Source organism: Saccopteryx leptura, chromosome 2, assembly GCF_036850995.1.
Source record: "Saccopteryx leptura isolate mSacLep1 chromosome 2, mSacLep1_pri_phased_curated, whole genome shotgun sequence".
Lineage (NCBI taxonomy): Eukaryota > Metazoa > Chordata > Mammalia > Chiroptera > Emballonuridae > Saccopteryx > Saccopteryx leptura.
The window spans coordinates 104,794,133-104,813,982 of NC_089504.1; the positions used below are offsets into that span (position 1 = coordinate 104,794,133).

At 40.9% G+C, this 19,850-nt stretch overlaps 2 protein-coding genes across 2 annotated transcripts in view; one reads left to right on the forward strand and one right to left on the reverse strand.

Moving 5' to 3' along the window:
* Nucleotides 1-12,372, reverse strand: part of METTL25 (methyltransferase like 25) — a 115,102-nt gene extending 102,730 nt beyond the window's left edge. Inside the window, exon 1 of the mRNA XM_066368465.1 lies at nucleotides 11,994-12,372. Within this exon, the coding sequence (XP_066224562.1) occupies nucleotides 11,994-12,252 (259 nt within the window). The 5' untranslated portion in view covers nucleotides 12,253-12,372. The remainder of the gene's footprint in view (nucleotides 1-11,993) is intronic.
* A 24-nt stretch (nucleotides 12,373-12,396) lies between these two features.
* On the forward strand, nucleotides 12,397-19,454 carry CCDC59 (coiled-coil domain containing 59). Its single transcript, XM_066368466.1, has 4 exons — nucleotides 12,397-12,576; nucleotides 13,776-14,088; nucleotides 17,559-17,658; nucleotides 18,941-19,454. Exons 1-4 carry the CDS (start codon nucleotides 12,423-12,425, stop codon nucleotides 19,100-19,102), a joined length of 729 nt encoding a protein of 242 aa, XP_066224563.1. The 5' UTR covers nucleotides 12,397-12,422; the 3' UTR covers nucleotides 19,103-19,454.
* The last annotated feature ends 396 nt before the right edge of the window (nucleotides 19,455-19,850 follow it).

A 19,850-nucleotide genomic window follows, 5' to 3' on the forward strand; every position in this document is an offset into this window, starting at 1 on the left:
ATAAAAAATATATAGATGAGTAGTTTGGTCTGGGCTTTGAAAGAAGATGAGAAATGTTTATTAAATAGATGGGGTGTAAGAGATCCAGGCAAAGAGAACTGCATGCACAAAATTAGAGGGAAATGCACAGCCTATCAGGACACAAGTCAGCTGAAGAATAAGTTACATGGGTAGAGAGAAAATGGTAAGAGAAGCATTGGCAACTCTATACCACTCTCTCACATTCCTTCCCTTCAACTTTCATTGAAAACACTTCTTAAAAATTGATGACTGATATCAAATTATTCTAGCCACCTCCCTGATTAAAGTTGATCTGGAGTCAGAGCGAGCAGGGAGTCCAGTCACCCGTTAACTTGGCTGACCCAATAATGACTTGTCATAGGTTTTGTCATTCCAAGATTCAGGTTGATTCAAGCCCTCAACATGATTATAGCATTAAGAGCAGGGGCTATTAAAGTATGGAGATTAAAAACTTTAAATCATTTAGTTTCCATAGGATCTGAGCACTGGAGGCAACCATACATATCTTTCAGCCAAATGATCTATAAGCATTGTCTGTTCTCAGTCTCCCATGAGAACAGGAAGCAAACTCCTGAACTTGTTCTCAAGGGCTACATGAAAACTGACTGAGGCCCACAAACCACAAACCGAGAGCCACGATCTCTAGTACTCCTGGAAGCCAGGAAGATGACTTCAGTTTGTGAGGCTAGGTAGGAACACACTTCCATAAAGGGAGGTATTTACTACAACAAAACGGCCAGATTTTCTGATTTTTGGGGGGGGGGGTTGTTTTGAAGAGAAACAGCAATTCCAGATTTGTGTGTGTGTGAATGCTAAAATGTTTCTTAAAATATTTAAAAATGTAAACACTTAATTGGTCATAAGCCCTGTGAGACTGAGGGTAGCTATCTGTTCACCCGGTTATTGATGAACACCCCAGACAGTTACTTCTTAGATGAGGAAACTGAGGCCTACAGCTCAATGTCTGTGCAAGGTACACAGCTAATAAGAGTTAGAGATGGAAAAACACAGGTCTTCCGACTCTGGGTTTCATCTGCCTCTGCCTGAGGGGACCAGAATATGGACAAGATTTATTATGCCTACTCATTTATATGAGTAGGTTTAACATCTATCTCATTTACTTTCACACAACCCATGCAGGCCAGAATTAATCCCCATTTTTAAATGGAAAACTGGGGCTCAAAAGCTTAACTAGCTTTCTGCCTGACCAGTGGTGGCACTGTGGCTAGAGTGTCGATCTGGGATGCTGTGGTCCCAGGTTCAAAACCCTGAGGTCACCAGCTTGAGTGCAGGCTCACCAGCTTGAGCACAGGGTCCTGGTTTGAATGAGGGGATGAGGGATCATCAAAATGAGCCCGTGGTCACTGGCTTGAAACCCAAGGTTGCTGGCTTGAGTAAGGGGTCACTGGCTCAACTGGAGCCCCCTGGCCGGGTCAACGCATGTATGAGAAGCAATCAATGAACAACTAAAGTGATGCAACTATGAGTTGATGCTTTTCATCTCTCTCCCTTCCTGTCTCTTTATATATATATATAGATAGATAGATAGATAGATAGATAGGTATGCTTATACATATACATATTAGTTAACTATATATTACTATTATATATCTATAAGCTTAACTAATATACACAAGATTACAGAGCACTAAAGCATCAGAATGAGGATTCAACACTATACACAATAACCACAAAACTCATTCTTTCTATCGTGCCTCGTATTTGCTGACATTAATAGAGGAGATCCCATGTGGATAAGGCCAGGAGGTGAAGAACTTTATTTTCTAGAAAATGAAGACCTCTGATGGCTTTTGAGCAGAGGAATGACAAGACCAGAACTAAGATTTTGAAAGATAACTGGAGACCAGTTTGAATGAAAAAGCAGTTGAAACATAGAGTCTGAAGGCAAAAATAAAAGCCTAGTTATTGCTAAAATTCTGATGCAAGATTTTTAAAAAGGCGGGGCTATTTGCTGTGGAAATAGGAAGTAGCACATCTGAGAGAAATGGAGGAAGAAGAGCTGGGAGATGGTGAGTCTGAGTGACAGGAAGGACGTTGATGCCACTTATGGGGGAACTCAGTGTACACTGAGGTGATGAGAGGAAAAATATTAAAAGAGACAGAAACCTTAGTAGTCTTGAAGCCATGTAGGGATTTTTTTTTCTTCTTTGTAAGCCAGGGAAGGAATCTAAATTCTGACAAACCATAAAGATAGATTACTATAACTGCAAACTTCTAGTGAAAGGGTAGTGATTTCACAGAATTTAACCAAATGACAGCATAAAATGGACATCTAAAGAAATAGAAGGCACTAAAATTTATTCTGATTAAACAGAAGTATAATTTAAGTAGAATGGGGGGGATGCCATAGATGACAGTATTCCCCATGAACTTTGTTTTACTGAACTTTTTTTTTTTTTTTTCATTTTTCTGAAGCTGGAAACAGGGAGAGACAGTCAGACAGACTCCCGCATGCGCCCGACCAGGATCCACCCGGCACGCCCACCAGGGGCGATGCTCTGCCCACCAGGGGGCGATGATCTGCCCCTCCTGGGCGTCGCCATGTTGCGACCAGAGCCACTCTAGCGCCTGAGGCAGAGGCCACAGAGCCATCCCCAGCTCCCGGGCCATCTTTGCTCCAATGGAGCCTTGGGTGCGGGAGGGGAAGAGAGAGACAGAGAGGAAAGCACGGCGGAGGGGTGGAGAAGCAAATGGGTGCTTCTCCTGTGTGCCCTGGCCAGGAATCAAACCCGGGTCCTCCGCACGCTAGGCCGATGCTCTACCGCTGAGCCAACCCGCCAGGGCCTACTGAACTTTTTAATAATTGAAAGGAAAGGGGTTGGGGTGGGTGCACAACTGAAATGAAGGGTATATACCATTAAAAACTAGAATATAAATTAAAATTTTGAACAGGCTGATCTAAAAAATATGAAAGCACTTTCCATATATCAAATAAACAAAATATGATGGCAAATTGCCCTGGGTTTTCACAGACATGTTTGCATTTTGCCCACCCTTGCTTATAACGACAGAAGCAACCCAGGAACGGGGCTGGTTCTTGCCGCTGTCTTGTGGTGGTGTGGTATTATTCCCACACTTGAAGTCTAAAAAAGACCAAGAAAAAGGGAAAACACAATTCAGGACAAAATACATAAGGGAAGTGAATGATGAATGTTAAACACAACACAGCAAAACAGATGTCGCTGATTCTTTGTTGTTCTCACTTTCTATTTCCAGCACACTTTCTGGCTCCATGTGTTCCAAATTACCTCTGAGCGCAATGTCAATGCGCCAGTCACCATCATCACCACTGCCACCGAAATCTACTTAGGATGGCCAAAAGGACGTGTAATCTATTAAATGCCATAGAGAGAATTTAAGAGAAAGTTCCACAAAATAATCATCTATCATGGGCCTACACTTTTCTGTATTCTTCCCGTAAAATAGAGTAAATTAATTATGCAGATGCTCACCGAAAGGAACCAAATCTAAACAATCATTCAGTACCCAATCCCGGTAAGAATTATTTGAGTGACAATAACAAGAAATGGGAGAAGCAGCATAAGGCCCCAAGTAGCTGAAAAGAGTCAAGAGAGGCCCTGGGGCTTGGGCAAGTCACCGAGTATAGCTTTGCAGGCACAGAAACAGCATTTCCTGGGAGTCCCATAGGTGTTTCACAATGGGTTCGAACCAAAGTTTTACAAATTGACTTTAAAATACCAATTTATTAACTTACATTGAGCAATATATACTTATAATGATAACCCATATTGCTCACTTGCTAGGACACATTCTCTTAATCTTAGAATTACAATTACAAAAATTAAAGCCAGATATTCTTAAAGAAAATTTTAATCAAGCTGTGTAGTTGGTTGAGTTGCATCTGTAGTCTAGATCTATTTCTGCTTTGTAAAGCCAGTAGCCACAGCCACCATCACAGCAGCCTGGCCCATGCAGGTTCGCATAGGATTTGGACAGACGGTAATAAAACAACGGTGCCAAGAACTGGTAGGCTGTTTGCTTTAATCCTAGCTTGCACCTGATGAGCGAGAAATACACACAGTGGGAAAACACTTCCCTTTCTATTCAGGGCTCCCAAAGCCACTGACCTATCTGAGTTTCCTAGAATCAAAGGTTTCTAGCTCACCAGACTTATTCACCTCTGTTCCCCATCTCCTTCTCTCTGCATGAACTCTATACAAACTGGCTTCTCCTTCAGCATTCTGCCATCTTGGTTGCTTCTCCTCTCCTCCACATGGTCTTTCTCTGCTCTCCTCTCTAATGCTAATCTCAGGAACCAAGAGAGAGAGCAAGCTCCCGGTCTGCCCCTCCACACCCAATGCCAACTATAAGCGAGCAAACATACATATATCATTATTTACAAACTTATTTGACCAACATGCTTCATAAAATATTTTGGTTATTCTAACTCAAAATATCATTTCCCTCTTGTTTTTTGGGAGAATTTTCTAGACTTTATGAAGACCAATTAATCTAAAGAGCAGGTAATGAACCACTTGATAATGTTACAGGTTTACAGAGATAGTTACTCCTTTCTAAGGACACAGCCTAGTTACCTTGAAGGGGGTATGTCAAATAAAATCTAATCTTTGAGATAAGATATAGGAGACATGTTTGTCTTATCAGCTAAGCATTTAGAAGCTGTCACTAGTGGCTTTTTTCCTGCAGATGGGTAATCTCACTTACATATGACTTTTAGAAGTTTTAACTTGAAGAGGTGCTTGTCTGGATTTTATCTTCAAATTCTCAGCATATCTTGCTTGTTATCTGCAACATGCTTAATAAAGTACCACAATTTCATATAGGGAAAAATAGTTACCAATTTCTATTTCCTCAAATTAAGCTACGAAACCTATTAGTTGGATCAAATCAGACATAAGCAAAGATAATAAACATAACATAGACATCAAAAACTAATAGTATCATATTTCAAGGTATACTTTCAGTAACACTCTTTATAGCTTCTATGCTTCACTTCATTTATTCTTTAAGAATCATTTAGTAATCCAGATGCCAGACACTGTTCAAGGTACTGAGAATACAACAATGAAAAAGGCAAATGCTGTATCTTTGATTTTAGAGAGCTTATAATTTATTTGAAGATATAGACAGCCTATCGACAGTGACAACAGTATGAAATTTGTTAATTGGGCAGAGAATATGTATCACAGGTTGTTACAGGTCCATGTACGCTTCCAGAAGTTCGTGACTATTTATTTCTCCCAAGGAAAGACCTAATTAAACCATCACCATCACAGTCATCATTATCGCCATCATCATCATCTATTAACCACAATTTATTGAACATATGCTATATTCCCAACTGGATGGCAAGTGATACAATACATCATTTTTAATCTTTACAAGTCTGCAAGATAGGTAAAATTATACTTTTGAAAAGTGGGGGGGGGGGGAGACCACCAACAATCAGCTGTGACTGGCAGATGTCAGCTAGTGCCTATCTATGCACTAATATACAGGCCATAGTTTTCCAACTGAACATATAGAAATTCATAGTACAGCAATATCAGACAAGGTCTGTGATTGCAGCAACTTCATAATTATGTCTGAGCACAGACGAAACAAGAATATTGTGCAAATATAAAAGCTTCATGCAAGCAACCCTATGGATATCACATGGTAAGAAACTGAGGCCTCATGCCAACAGGCACCACCAGCTAGCCACCTATGTGCATGACACACTGCAGAGAGGAATCCTCCAGCCTAATCTGGTCCTAGGAAATGGCAGCCCCAGCCAACCTCCTGACTGGGACTTCAGGGCATCCCAATATCCACTCATTTAATCTGCTCCTGAATTCCTGACCCACAGAAACTGTGAGATCGTATAGTTTTAAATCACTTGCTATGCAGCCCTGGCCGGTTGGCTCAGTGGTAGAGCATCGGCCTGGAGTGCGGGAGTCCTGGGTTCAATTCCCGGCCATGGCACACAGGAGAAGCGCCCATCTGCTTCTCCACCCCTCCCCCTCTCCTTCCTCTCTGTCTCTCTCTTCCCCTCCTGCAGCCAAGGCTCCATTGGAGCAAAGTTTGCCCGGGCGCTGAGCATGGCTCTGTGGCCTCTGCCTCAGGTGCTAGAATGGCTCTGATTGCGGCAGAGTGATGCCCCAGAGGGGCAGAGCATCGCCCCCTGGTGGGCATGCCGGGTGGATCCCAGTCGGGCGCATGCAGGAGTCTGTCTGACTGCTTCCCCGTTTCCAACTTCAGTAAAATAAAAAAAAATTTTTTAAAAATCACTTGCTATGCAACGGTAACATATAACATTGATGTAATTTTGTCAACAAGTATGTATTTTTCCAGTTAAAAGAATTATAAAGCAAGTCATATAATTAAATGTTCATTAAAACCGTATTTTCCTTTAATTCCTAGAGTATGTTTTCTTTTATTTCTTTGAATATATTTATAATACCCACTGAAACCTAGCATGTGAGCCCAGCTAGGATTAGCCCCTACTAACTCATCCCTCCCCCACCCCCGGCCACACTTTCCATTAATTTTTTGAATATAGCTACCTAACTCCAGCATCAAAAGTCACTTGAAATCATTTTCGTGTTTTGTTGCAACCTAGTAATTTTGGATTAAAAAGCAGAATTGCATATAGTTTGTGTAGAGAGACTATTTTTTTCTAAGGATTTTGATGTTGATCTACTAAGAAGTTAACTTGCCTGGACTCAGAAATCTCTCTCGACAACAGTGTGCAACAGAGTATAGATCAGCAGGCAGAAATAGACTTAGGCAGATCTGATAAGTAAGATTGTGGGGCTCACCTTTGTTTTTAAGGCTCCCAGCCTAAATTTCCAGTTGCTCCACACGCCCTATAATTGCCCTTTGATACACAAATTCAGTAACACTTCTGATTTTTGCCATCTAAGTTGTGTGAATTTTGGGGAACACACTCTGGCAAAGGTGCAGCAAACCTGCAAATTGCACCAGGAACTCTGACTTTCAAAGTTAACCATCCCCCTGGTTTGGCCTGCATTTTTGCTGGACTTTCTGGGTCTGCCTTGCATGTGGTTTAGAGGGTAGATGACTAGATATTCAGGTAGATTTATACTCAAGTTATTAAAGAGTCCCCTGCAGGGACTCTCCTGCTTCCAGAACGTAACCCTTACATTTCCATCAACTCTGATGTCTGAAATCTGTCACTACCACCCTGAGCTGTGAAGAATGTAGTTTTCCACTGTCAGATCTAAGGGGACTTGGAGCACCTCCAGCAAAAAGTCATCAACTCCTACACTTCTAACCCTTTCAATAACTCTTCTCATATTTCTGCCTAGCTTAGGTCATCTTCTAGAATCTTCGGGTAACCGTTTTTAGTAACCTGGACAGTGTTTATCATTGTATTGGCTAGAGAAATCACCTGACTTCTTTGAGCTGCCATTACCTCTAGCCTCCCTGGACTATTTCAGTAGCCTCTATCTGGTCTTCCCGTTTCTCCTTTACCTTCCAATAGCCTCTTCTCTACACAGACGTCAGAGTTATCCCTTTGAAACATAAATCACATATCTTGCCACCACACAAAACCCTTGAAGAGCTTTCCATTCCACTAAGAGTAAAAGCCAAGCCCTCAGGATGGCCCATAAAGTCCCATGTGAAGTTGCCCAGGCCCACTCTCAAACCTCCTCACTTACCAGTCTAAGCTGAACAGCTCTGCTGTGCTCCCAACACACCTGGCCTGCTTCCACTGGGGCGCCTGCTCCGCACACGGCCTGAAACACTTTTCCGGTTTCATGCAGACAGCTGCATGACTGGCTCTCTCACTTTCTTCAAGTCTCTGTTCAAATTCTGTCTTGGTGGCTAAGACTTCCCGATCATGACCCCTGTATCTAAAATAGCATTTCTCTCTACCACACCATCATTTTCCACTTCCCTTTGCCCGTCATGCTTTTCTTCATTGTATTTAATGCTACCTGATATTATAAAGTTAACTAGGTATCTACACTCACTGAACATCAGCTCCATGTGCAGAGACTTCGTTGTGTTCAAAATCATGATTGTAGGGTCTAGAACAGGGTCTGGTAGGCAGAGGGGCTCAATAAACACTAGTCAAATAAACGAATGGATTAAGTGCTGCTATTAAGTCATCCCTCGCCATATCGCAGTTCACTTTTCGTGGTCTCACTGTATCGCAGACTTTTAAATTGTATATATCTAATTTTGTATTGCATATTTTTCACTATATCAGAGGATTTTGCAGTATATAGGTATTTTATATATTTATTATTTTAATTATTTTTATGGTAAAATAAGCACTTTCTAGCCTAAAAAATTTGAAAATATAAAAAAATATTAATTAAAACATATTAAAAGAATATAAAATTGAAATAAAGCCTTAAAATATATAAATAATAAAACAAATATAAGGTCACTACTTTGCAGATTTTTGCCTATTGCAGGGGGTTCTAAAACCTAGCCCCTGCGACAGACGAGTGATGACTGTATTCTTAACCCTTTCTGTGTGTTAACTCATTTAACTTTCATTAAACTCCATCAAGTAGGTACCATAATAATCCTCATTTTACAGATGAGGAACTGAGGCACGAAGAGTTAAAGCCTAAGTTAACAAAGCTACTAAGTGGGGGAGCCAGGACCGGAGTCCGGGTAGTCTGCCAAGCCCATTTCCTCATCCGCTCAGGCTGTCAGAACAACATACCACAGACTAGATGGCATGAGCAACAAAGAGAAAGTATATGCTCTTTCTCACAGTTCCGGAACCTGCAAGCCCCAAATCAAGGTGCTGACCACGTTGATTTCTGAAGCGTCTCCTGTGGCTTACAGATGGATGACTTCTCTCTATATCCTCACACAGTTTCCCTGGGCTGTTCCCTCCTAGTGTCCCGTCCTCTTCCTATTGGATTAGGACTCTGAATGACCTCATTAAACATGAATATCTTCTTAAAGGCCCCACCTCCAAATACAGTTGCACTGGGGATTAGAGCTTCAACATATTCATTTTGGAGGGACACAATTCAATACAGAACACCCGTAATTTATGCCCTTGAAATATAGTTATTTTCAATATTGTTTCTTTTTACCTTGGAGAATCAAGATTCTTTTTATAAATGTATTTATTTGTTTATCTTTTTTAAGCTAGGTCTTTTCAGTGGAACAGAGGAGAAGAAACTTTCAGGACTCTTGACTGGGCCAGAGGATCACCTGGCAAGAAAAATCTACTGAAATGGTTACCCTGAAAATTTTCAGTAACAACCTGGTCTCATAAAACATCAAATGATTGTGCCAAACATATGTTAGTGTACTCCATACACTGTGCCTTAGCTTGTTGCAGCTCTGAGAATTGCGTTTATTTGTAACTCCTCAGAGGAAACCAGCAGAAAACCACATTCCATGTGAGTACCTGATGGAAATCTGTTCCAGTTCTTTGCTGCTCCTTAAAACACCACTCATGCTCACCTCAGGGCCTTTGCGCTCCCTGTTCTCGTCTGAGATGCTTTCCCGCCAGATAGCTTAGTGACTCATTCTTTTCTTTATTTAGATTTTTTTCCCCCCAGAGTAATCTCCGTGAGGTCTTGCTGAAACAACCTATTTAAAATTGCAAACATACTTTCCTCCTGTACTTTATGTAATACCAGTGGCCGAGGTCAGGCATATCCACATTGAATTTGGGAAGAGAGTAGAGGAACTGCAGAGCTAGAAAGCGTTGGGTCATTCCTGTTTATTAGATTCTCACAAAGGTGGGCTGATGAGCAGGCAAGTGATCCACCAAACACCACCCTGAGTCAGAGCATCCGCGGCCTTACATAGACTATGCACACATGGCCCTGCCTCATGCTCACACACTAACCATGCAAAGTGCAAATGAACAAGCTTAACACAGCTGTTCTCCCAACACTTCCCCTTATCTACCCCTTCCTCTTCTAGTTAATTTTTCTCTGGGGCAGTTTTTTTGTTTGTTTGTTTTTTTCTTTTGTCTAACTCTTCCCTCTAGAATGCAAGCAAGATGAATGTGGAGATTTTGTTTTCTTTAGTGCTATTTCCCCAGCTCCTGGAAAAGTGCTGGCACACAGGAGACACTCGGTAATTATTTGCTGAATGAATGAATTTCTCCAAGGTCACACAGCTGGTAAGTGCTAGAACTGAAGTTTGAGCCCCATCAGACTCAAAGTCTAAAAATTTAACTGCCAAATAAAATTGTATATAGTAGCTAGCAAGCCTTAAAGTACAAATTTGGTCAAAGGATTCTACTACTCTTCTCTGACATTGAGGAATGGAGAAAATGTCCATCTTCCTTATAAACATAACTAATAAAAATTCATTATTTTTAACATTGAATGCAGTTGACCATCTGAAAATTGAATGTTTTCTATAAAAAAGTTTGCAGGGCCAGAGACATGTCAAAAGTGAACTATTGAGACTAGATTCCATTTTTGTTGGACAGATACCAGGTACTGGGAATACGTCTGTTTATAAAGCACATATGGTCTCTGCCCGTTTGGAGTTTAAGTTGCTATATTACCATAAATAATGGATATTAAGTGAGCAAACTGAAGACATGCCTAACTTTTCAACAATAAACTGTAACTTTTTAAAGAAACCATTATTTACCAACTCCTATTATAGGAGGCTCCTCTAGTGGTGCTTTGCATTCAGACTGCTCAATAAATAGGTTCACTAGCAAGGGCAAGGTTGGGAACACCTGGAAGCAAAGTAGGAGAAAACCTAGCAGCTTGTTAGTGTCCTCTCATCCTTCTATTTCCAAAATACACTAGGCTTGGTTGAAGCTAAGTTTCTTGAGGGCAAAACCCCCACAACCTACAGAAATTCATGGCATACAGCAGATATTTTATAATTTTCAGCTGAACTAGTAAAAACATTCCAGATCTTTACTGCTACCAGCCCAGTCCACATCAGCATATCTTTCTTGTGCTACTGAAACGGGTTTCTCACTGGCCTCTCTGCTTTCGCCCCACGAGTCTGTTCCTCAAATAACAGTTACCCATTCGAACATAAGTTAGGTCACGATGTTGACTAAATGCCTCCAAAGTTTCCCACCACATTTAGATCCAATATCCGCCTGGTGGCGCAATGGATAAAGCGTCGGACTGGGATGCGAAGAACCCAGGTTCGAGACCTCGAGTTCGCCAGCTTGGGCGCGGGCTCATCTGGTTTGAGCAAAGCTCACTAGCTTGAGCCGAAGGTCCCTGGCTCCAGCAAGGGGTCACTTGGGCTGCTGTGGCCCCCCTCCCCGTCAAGGCACATGTGAGAAATCAATCAATGAACAACTAAGGATCCGCAACGAAGAATCCATGTTTCTCATCTCTCTCTCCCTTCCTGTCTGTCTGTCCCTATCTGTCCCTCTCTCTGACTGTCTCTGCCACAAAAAAAGAAAAAGAAAAAAAAGATCCAATATGCTCCCCAGACTGGAGAGCCCTACGCGATCCCGCCTCTGGCCTCCACGAGGCTCCGCCCTTGGTCTCAGCCAACACCTGAACCTACGTCAGCCCCGCACTTTCCCGCTCGGGGCCGCTGCGGTTCCCGGGGCTCACGGGAGGCCGGCGCTTTCTCCTTGCACATTTTCTTCTGGGCTATGATAATCACTTGAATTACCTTGATGTATTAAGTGTTGATTCACCTTCTGCCGAGTTTCCACAAGGAAACTACAAACATCGTGAGAACACTGCTCCCTCCCCCTTCAAAAGTGATTCCCGAATTACTAAGTGAATGAACGCCCCTGCCTGTTTCGAGTTCCCTTTAAATTGCTGCAATAACGCAAGCAGCTGGGGACGAAAGTGAGACCCTGGGAAAACGTCACCGCAGTAACACTTCGGTAAACTGATCCCCACCGGCTTACTACAAAATCCAGCCCCGCCCCCGGCTCCCCGGCTCCCCGGCTTCCGCTCGGATTCCGCGGAGGGCACGCCTTGCGGGGCGGGGCCTTCCCTCCACCCCCCTGCTCCGCCCCGCCCACTGTCACTCACCTGCGCCTCTCGCAGCCTCCACCAGGGGGCGCTCCTTCAGGGGCCGGGCCTCCGCCTCTGCCGTGAACTTTTTGAGCACCTTCAGCACAGTTTCCGGGGGCAAGTCAATCAGTTGCTCCCACACGGACTCCGTATAGAAGTCCACTGTATGTGCATTGGAAATGCCTAGGGCTTCCCTCAAAAACTGAAGCAGCCCCTGCAACTTGGCATGCAACGTGGACAAGTCCTGGTTCCCCGGGAGCGGGCCGGAAGCTGCCATGACGGTCACCCTCCCGAGCTGTAGGTGGCGCAAACGTGGTCAGGAGGCCAGAGTTTCCGCTGAAAGTGGCACAGGCAAAATTAGTAGAGCTCCGATCTACACTGGCGGTGGGCGATGGATTGCTTTGGTCTGGTGACGTGTTTTGACAGCGTCCGTTGTGGATTTCTGCCATGGCGCCCGTGAGGCCGGCAGCGAGGCGGCGGTCAGGGAGTTTTGGGACATGTGCGGAGGGCAATTCTCCAACTGGATTCAAGAATAAGAATGTGAAACAGAGGACGTGGCGACCTAACCACCTGCATGCCTTCGTGGGGAGCGTTCGCGAGGGTATGTGGGATCGCAGCCTTTACAAGTCCCTAGGCCGGTGGAGTCCTAGCATACGAGGCCTCCAAGCAGGGAAGCGGGCTTTAGGAACTAGATTCGGCTCTGCGTGGGGCAGAGCAAGTGATTCTTAAGCAGGCTGAAGCAGTAGATGTCTCGGCTCTGGGTGGGAAGACGAGGCAGTGTTGCTTACTCTGTATCTCTAAACGTCTTCCTGGCTTATCCCCATTTGATCAGAACTCCTCTTCATTTCTCTGTGGAACCGTAGCACCTACGAGTCCATTTGTGCATGTAATAAAGGAAAGGATAGACAGAAGGACAGGGCCAGAAATCTGCCCCATACCTTGCCCATTACAAGTAACACAGAGCCCTCCGGTTTTCTTTTACTGATCATCCTTTTCTTCACTTTAGTTTGTGTTTGCCGTTTTGTCTTCTTGTCTCTTAAGTTTCCTCGGGTCTCGTCTGGAATGTACAAATATTAAATAAGTTCAGTAACCTGTGCAGAAAGTCATACATCGTCCTCTCTCTCTTGTGTTGACTTGCCTTTAAAAGTAAGTCATATAGTAGTGTCTTGAAGGTAAATATACTGCTTATAAAAATTAGGGGATATTTCAAAATGAATCTGAAGCAATAAAAAAAAGTATTTGGTATTTTTTCCCATTAAACAAGAACATCAGAAAAGCAAATGACAAGTCAAAGAATATTGTTCAATTATGCAAATGAGATGCAAAACCAACTCTTAATTCATTGGTGAAAATGCACTATACAAAAGGCTGAAAATACTGGAGTATCGTTCCCTGAACCCCTAATTTTTGCGAGCGTTATAGTTGTAATGTGTAGTTTTTGTCTTAAGTATGTATTGAAGACTTAGATGAACTCTTTTAGATTAATTAAGGAGATTAGATGAATTAAGGATGGATTTTGAGTTGTGAGTACAATAAGCTAGAGCTGTGCGACATCCTAGTCATTTTTACCTTATTTGAGATTCTTACTTGAAGTGTCTGCAGGGCTGTTTGCTTGTTTTTTTTGCGGAGAACTAACTCCATTAGTTTAAACTTGTTTTTTGCAATAATCTTCAAAGCAAAACAAAGTAATTCTAGCATATGAATGTGATGGAAAAGGTTTTCATTTAAAATCAACAGCTACATTTTTCATGCAATTTATTTCCTGAGAAAGTAATTAATAATTGTTATTTTTCATTGTAGGACAAGGCTTTGCATTTCAAAGAAAATTGAAGATTCATCAAAATTACAAGAAGTTGCTATGGAGGGAAAAGAAGGCTCAAACCTCACAGGAATCCCAGTTCAGAGATCGATATCCTGATCATCTGAAACATCTCTATTTAGCTGAAGAGGAAAGACTCAGAAAGCAACGTAGAAAAATTGACCAGCCTTTGTCAGAACAAGTTAATCCGACTTTGACAGTTGAGCAGTGTGATGTCGATCAGGCTTTGTCTGAAGAACATTGTAGCATTGACAAGCCTCAGCCAAAAGATCAATGTAACAAAGAAAGGGTAAAGTATGTATTGTCCTTTTTTGAAATCCTTTGTTTTAAATGTAGTATTTTATGAGGGGAATTATAGAACAATTTATGTAGAAATTAGAATTGTTATTTGAGACATTTTAGAAGTCACAGTATAGGGGAAATTTTTTTCGTGGAGGCTTTGTTTTTATGTGAAATGACTGAATTAGGCTAGGTTAGCCTAATTTAAGTAATGGGATGAGAATTAAAGTATCTGGGTTTTAGATTTCACCTCTCAAGTACATTTAACTTACTTGGACCACGGTTAATGCCTGTTATTATATGTTTTGTTTTTTTAAAAAAACTAATATTTGAGAGGTATAGTTTAATAGTTAACAGCATGGATGGACTCTGGAGCTGGACTTGACATATTGGTGCCCAATGTCCTCTTCTCTGAAATGGAAATAATAGTAATTAGAATTTATTCAGAGTTGCCATGTTGTACCTCTCCAGAATGAATTATTCACAGACACTATAATGTCCCCGACCTGTAATGACATTGTGAAGACTAAGTGAATTCACATGTTAAAAGATACTTTAAAAAGTATATGGTACTTGGGGAGTGCTATGTAACTATTACTGATGTTGCTACTATTACCAATCCGGACTTTTTTCCCCCAGAGGATATGGACTTAATATCAGTTAAAAAAGAAATGGCATATCTCCTTAACACTCTGGTTTTATAAGTGATAATTTTAAAGCTTTCTCCGCAATAATCCAAGTTAAAAACCATGCTAAAATCTAATCTTTCAGAGTAGTCTGGTGTTACTTGGGATCATAACATTTTGTTTTACTAAAATACTGTCCTTTAAAATAACGAGTTACTTGTGCCAAACATAGTAGGAACTAGGACCACAGGAAAAAGTGCGGTTGAAAACTAAAAAATCAGTTTTCAGTAGGTTTTTCAATCATTTTATTGAATGATAGGTGTAAAACTCTGGCAAAAAAAATGGCGCTAGAGATGTAGGAATGAATCATTCCCAGTGATAACAAGTGAGGAGGGTTTAATCATGACATAAAATTCTAATCTTACGTAAAAATAATATTTTTTAAAGATTTCTTATTTTGAAGTGAAAGCAGGGAAAAGTTGTCATTGAAGATGTTAAATAGAACTGCTTTAATTATCAAAAGAGGAGAAGACAGTGACAGCTTTGTCAGTATAGGAAAACTGCAGAGTAGGAATCGGTCAATTCTCAAATACTGTAAAGTCTGAGGAAAGTCAGGACTGAGAACAGGTCTTTGGATTTGTGGTCTAGGCAATAATTAGTGACATTGGAGAGAAGAATTTCAACCTGTAATTCTGATGAAGTTCTTACCCTTACATGTAGCACTCAAAGCCATGATCATGGATATGACTGTCCAAGAATATAGAGACCAAAGAGAGAAACACCTGGGTGGGGGTAGGGACCTGGAGTTAGAAAGGAAAAGCACATGGCACACTGAGAGGAGCAGATAGACAGGATCAGGAGAAAAGAATGTCACCAAAACTAAGGGAATGAACTTTTCAAAAGAGTGACTGGTCAGTTAGTTGAGACTGAGAAGTGCCCATTGACTTGATCGTTATATTTGACTAGAAGATCATTACTGTTCTGACATTGGTAGTTTGATTGCAATATGAGAGCAGAAATCAGATTGCAGGGTTAAGAAGTGAAATGTGGCTTGACCAGGTGGTGACGCAGTGGATAGAGCATCCGTCTTGGATGCAGAGGACCCAGGTTCGAAACCCCAAGGTTGCTGGCTTGAGTGCGGGCTCACCAGCTTGAGCGCAGGATCATAGACATGACCCCATCGTCTCTGGCTTGAAACCCAAGGCAACTGGCTTGAGCAAGGGGTCATGTGCTCTGCTGGAGTGTCCTGTCCTCCCCCCCACTCCCGTCAAGGCACATTTGAAAAAGCAATGAAAACTGAGGAGCTGCAATGAAGAATTGATGCTTCTCATCTTTCTCCTTTCCTGTCTGTCCCTCTCTCTGTCTCTGTCACCAAAAAAAAAAAAAAAAAAATTAAATTAATGTGAAGTGACTACCTTAAACTCTTCATTGTTCTTTCTAGATCCTTGGCTATGAAACAATAGGTGATGAGAGGTTGGTAGCTTGAAGAGTATCTAGACTAGGGGTAGTCAACCTTTTTATACCTACCGCCCACTTTTGTATCTCTGTTAGTAGTAAAATTTTCTAACCGCCCACCGGTTCCACAGTATTGGTGATTTATAAAGTAGGGAAGTAACTTTACTTTATAAAATTTATAAAGCAGAGTTACAGCAAGTTAAGGCATATAATAATAATTACTTACCAAGTACTTTTTTTTTTTTTTTTACAGAGACAGAGAGTGAGTCAGAGAGAGGGACAGACAGGGACAGACACACAGGAACGGAGAGAGATGAGAAGCATCAATCACTAGTTTTTCATTGTGCATTGCAACACCTTAGTTGTTCATTAATTGCTTTCTCATATGTGCCTTGACCTCGGGCCTTCAGCAGACTGAGTAACCCCTTGTTGGACCCAGCGACCTTGGGTTCAAGCTGGTAGGCTTTTGCTCAAACCAGTTGAGCTGCGCTCAAGCTGGCGACCTTGGGGATCTCAAACCTGGGTCCTCTGAATCCCAGTCCGACGCTCTATCCACTGTGTCACCGCCTGGTCAGACCCAAGTACTTTATGTCAGATTTTCACTAAGTTTGGCAGAATAAATCTTTATAAAACAACTTATTATAGTTAAATCTATCTTTTTATTTATACTTTGGTTGCTCCGCTACCGCCCACCATGAAAGCTAGAACGTCCACTAGTGGGCGGTAGTGACCAGGTTGACTACCACTGATCTAGACTTCAGTGATAGGTAATTAATGCATTTGTTTACTTTAAATAAGTAGCTACTGAAATATTTTATACTGTGTTTATGGAGTTGGTGTAAGGAAAAGTTGAGAGACTGGAAAAGGGAAGATTATTAATGAATCAATAGCCTGAAGAAATGGATGGAGTGTGGACCTAAGTGGTTAAATTAGCCAGAGCATGGGGGCACACCTTCAGAGAGGTGAGAAGTGCTTCAAGAAAGAGGAGTTCTAACTGGAGGTGTGGTAGATGAAGTAAAAGTAGGGATGAAGTGATCAAAAAAACTTGGGGATTAAAGTTTATGGACACCCACAATTTCCATTATGTCCTTCAGTTTAATGCCACCTTCAGCCTGTCATTTCTGCCATTCATATGCTGGTTTCTTGTTCTTTTTGCTTTGTTTTTAAAAAATGTTTAACATTCCGAGGTCTTTCAAAATTTTCTTTATTTTCCTTGGTTGAAATATTTTTCCAAGAGTCTCCTTGTGATTTAACTTGTAATCTAGCTTGAGAGCTGTGACTATATTTTTATTAACATTAGTGAAGTTCTATCGTATAAGTACTATATATATATTTGACATAGTTATCATAATTTTAGTTACGTATTTTTTAATCTTTGCGGATTAATTTTTTTATCCTACAAAGCTTCATTACTGCTCCAAAGAAAAATAAAAAGAAAACATCAAATCAAAAAGCACAAGAAGAATATGAACGGGTACAAGCTAAGCGTGCTGCTAAGAAACAAGTAAGATCTTTCAAAATATTCAGACTCCTTTTTCCTATTTATGCTAATAATATATAAGCTATGCTTCTTAGTGTGGATATATAGTATGTCCTTTGTAAATATTTGTTGAATAAATGCATGGTATGAGCATAGTTGGAGATTTTCAACATATTCAAATTCCTTAACTATTTATATTATTTTGAGAGGTGATCAAGAATATATTTTTTTAAGAGAGAAAGACAGGAAGGGAGAGAGATGAGAAGCATCAACTCATAGTTGCATGACCTTAGTTGTTCATTGATTGCTTCTCATACATATATGCCTTGACTGTTGGGCTCCAGCTGAGCCAGTGACCCCTTGTTGAAGCTAATGACTTGGGCATCAAGCCAGTGACCATGGGATCATTTTGATGATCCCACGCTCAAGCCAGGGACCTCAGGGTTTCGAACCTGGGACAACAGCCTCCCAGGTCGATGCTCTATCCAATACACCATCACTAGTCAGGCAAGAATAGAGCTTTAAAGATATTGCTCATAGTTTAATAATGTGAGCTTCTGGGATAATGTTTACTAAGAGTTTGGTTCATGAACTTGCAATTTTTAACTATATAGTACTTCAAGAAATTCTTATGTATAGTAATATTTGAGCCCCCGGCAAGGCAATCAATGAACAATCGAAGTGCCATGACTATGAATTGATGCTTCTCATCTCACTCCTTTCCTGTCTGTCTCTCTCACTAAAAAAAAATTTGTCAGATGGCAAATTAAAAAGAATATCAGATTTTAGCATTATATGGACTAGTTAAAGTCTAACACCCCTTTTAACTTTACAGTGGATCTAGTTAAATAAAATTATTTCAGAGATATGCCTTCTCTCTTCTGTACTCTGATTTTATTTGCATATGAATAATTAGCTTGTTAAATAACTATGTTATGGCATGTATTCTAGTGTAGTGGTCAGCAAACACATTATTCAACAGAGCCAAATACCAACATTACAACGATTGAAATTTCTTTTGAGTCAAATTTTTTAAACTTAAACTATATAGGTGGTACATTGTTATTAACTTAATCAGGGTACTCCTAAGCTGGCCAAAGAGCCGCATGTGGCTCGTGAGCCACAGTTTGCTGACCACTATTCTAGTGCAAAGGCAAAAAAGTACACTACTTTAGTAATGGGTAACAATATTTTGAAAATAAAAGAAAAATCTAAAGAGTTTGTATGGTGGTACCTATTTCAGCACAATTGTGTACTATAGCTAATGTTTGTTACTAATGAAAATTACATATGTTAACAATTTCAGGAATTTGAGAGGAGAAAGCAAGAGAGAGAAGAAGCTCAAAGACTCTACAAAAAGAAGAAAATGGAAGTGTTTAAAATATTGAGCAAAAGGACTAAAAGGGGCCAACCAAACTTAAATTTACAGATGGAGTATCTTCTTAAAAAAATACAAGAAAACAGTTAAATTGGACACTGTTTTCAATTTAAGGTTTAGAATATCTGCGGTTTGACTTCTTTTGTATGTGTGATATACTTCCTGACAGTTTACCAGATTTGTCAACATAACCTGGATTGCTAAGCTATAGGAAATTTGAAATGTCCAAATATTTTTGTTCATATAAAGGAAAATTTTCTATCCAGTGTATGCTCTGCATAGTATGATTTGTTTCTTATTTGACTCTGAAGGAAGGGTGGCCTGAATAACTGAAAGAATCTTCTATTTAAGTCACAGGTTCAGGCATGCAGTACTTTTGTACCACATGAAATTCAGATGAAATTAAATGTTTTGAAAATAAGGAAGAGTTTTCAAGGAAGCATTTCAATGAAACTTTTCAGTTTAGTAATCAACTGTTACGGTTTTAAAATTAACTTTAATATCAGATGCAAAGAGTCTCCTGGACTTTTGAATTAATTTATTGTAAGCTCATGTTAGAGGGGAATGGATTTTCCAAAGCCCGAGAGCATGATACCTGGGTGCTGAAACTGCCTCCTGCCCCGCGTTTGACTGCAGGGTCTTCACAATGCAGGGTTTGGTGTAAAAACTCAGACAGCCTCCTATTTACAAGCATTCCAAAAGTGGACGTACATAGCTGCTTAGTGTAAGACCTGGGAACCCAGCAAGAACCAAGCTTTTCAGGCCCTGTTACTGTGTGAGGACATGGTCAGTGACCTCTGCTGTCTCTCGGGATACATGCGAGCCGAGATAAAGTACT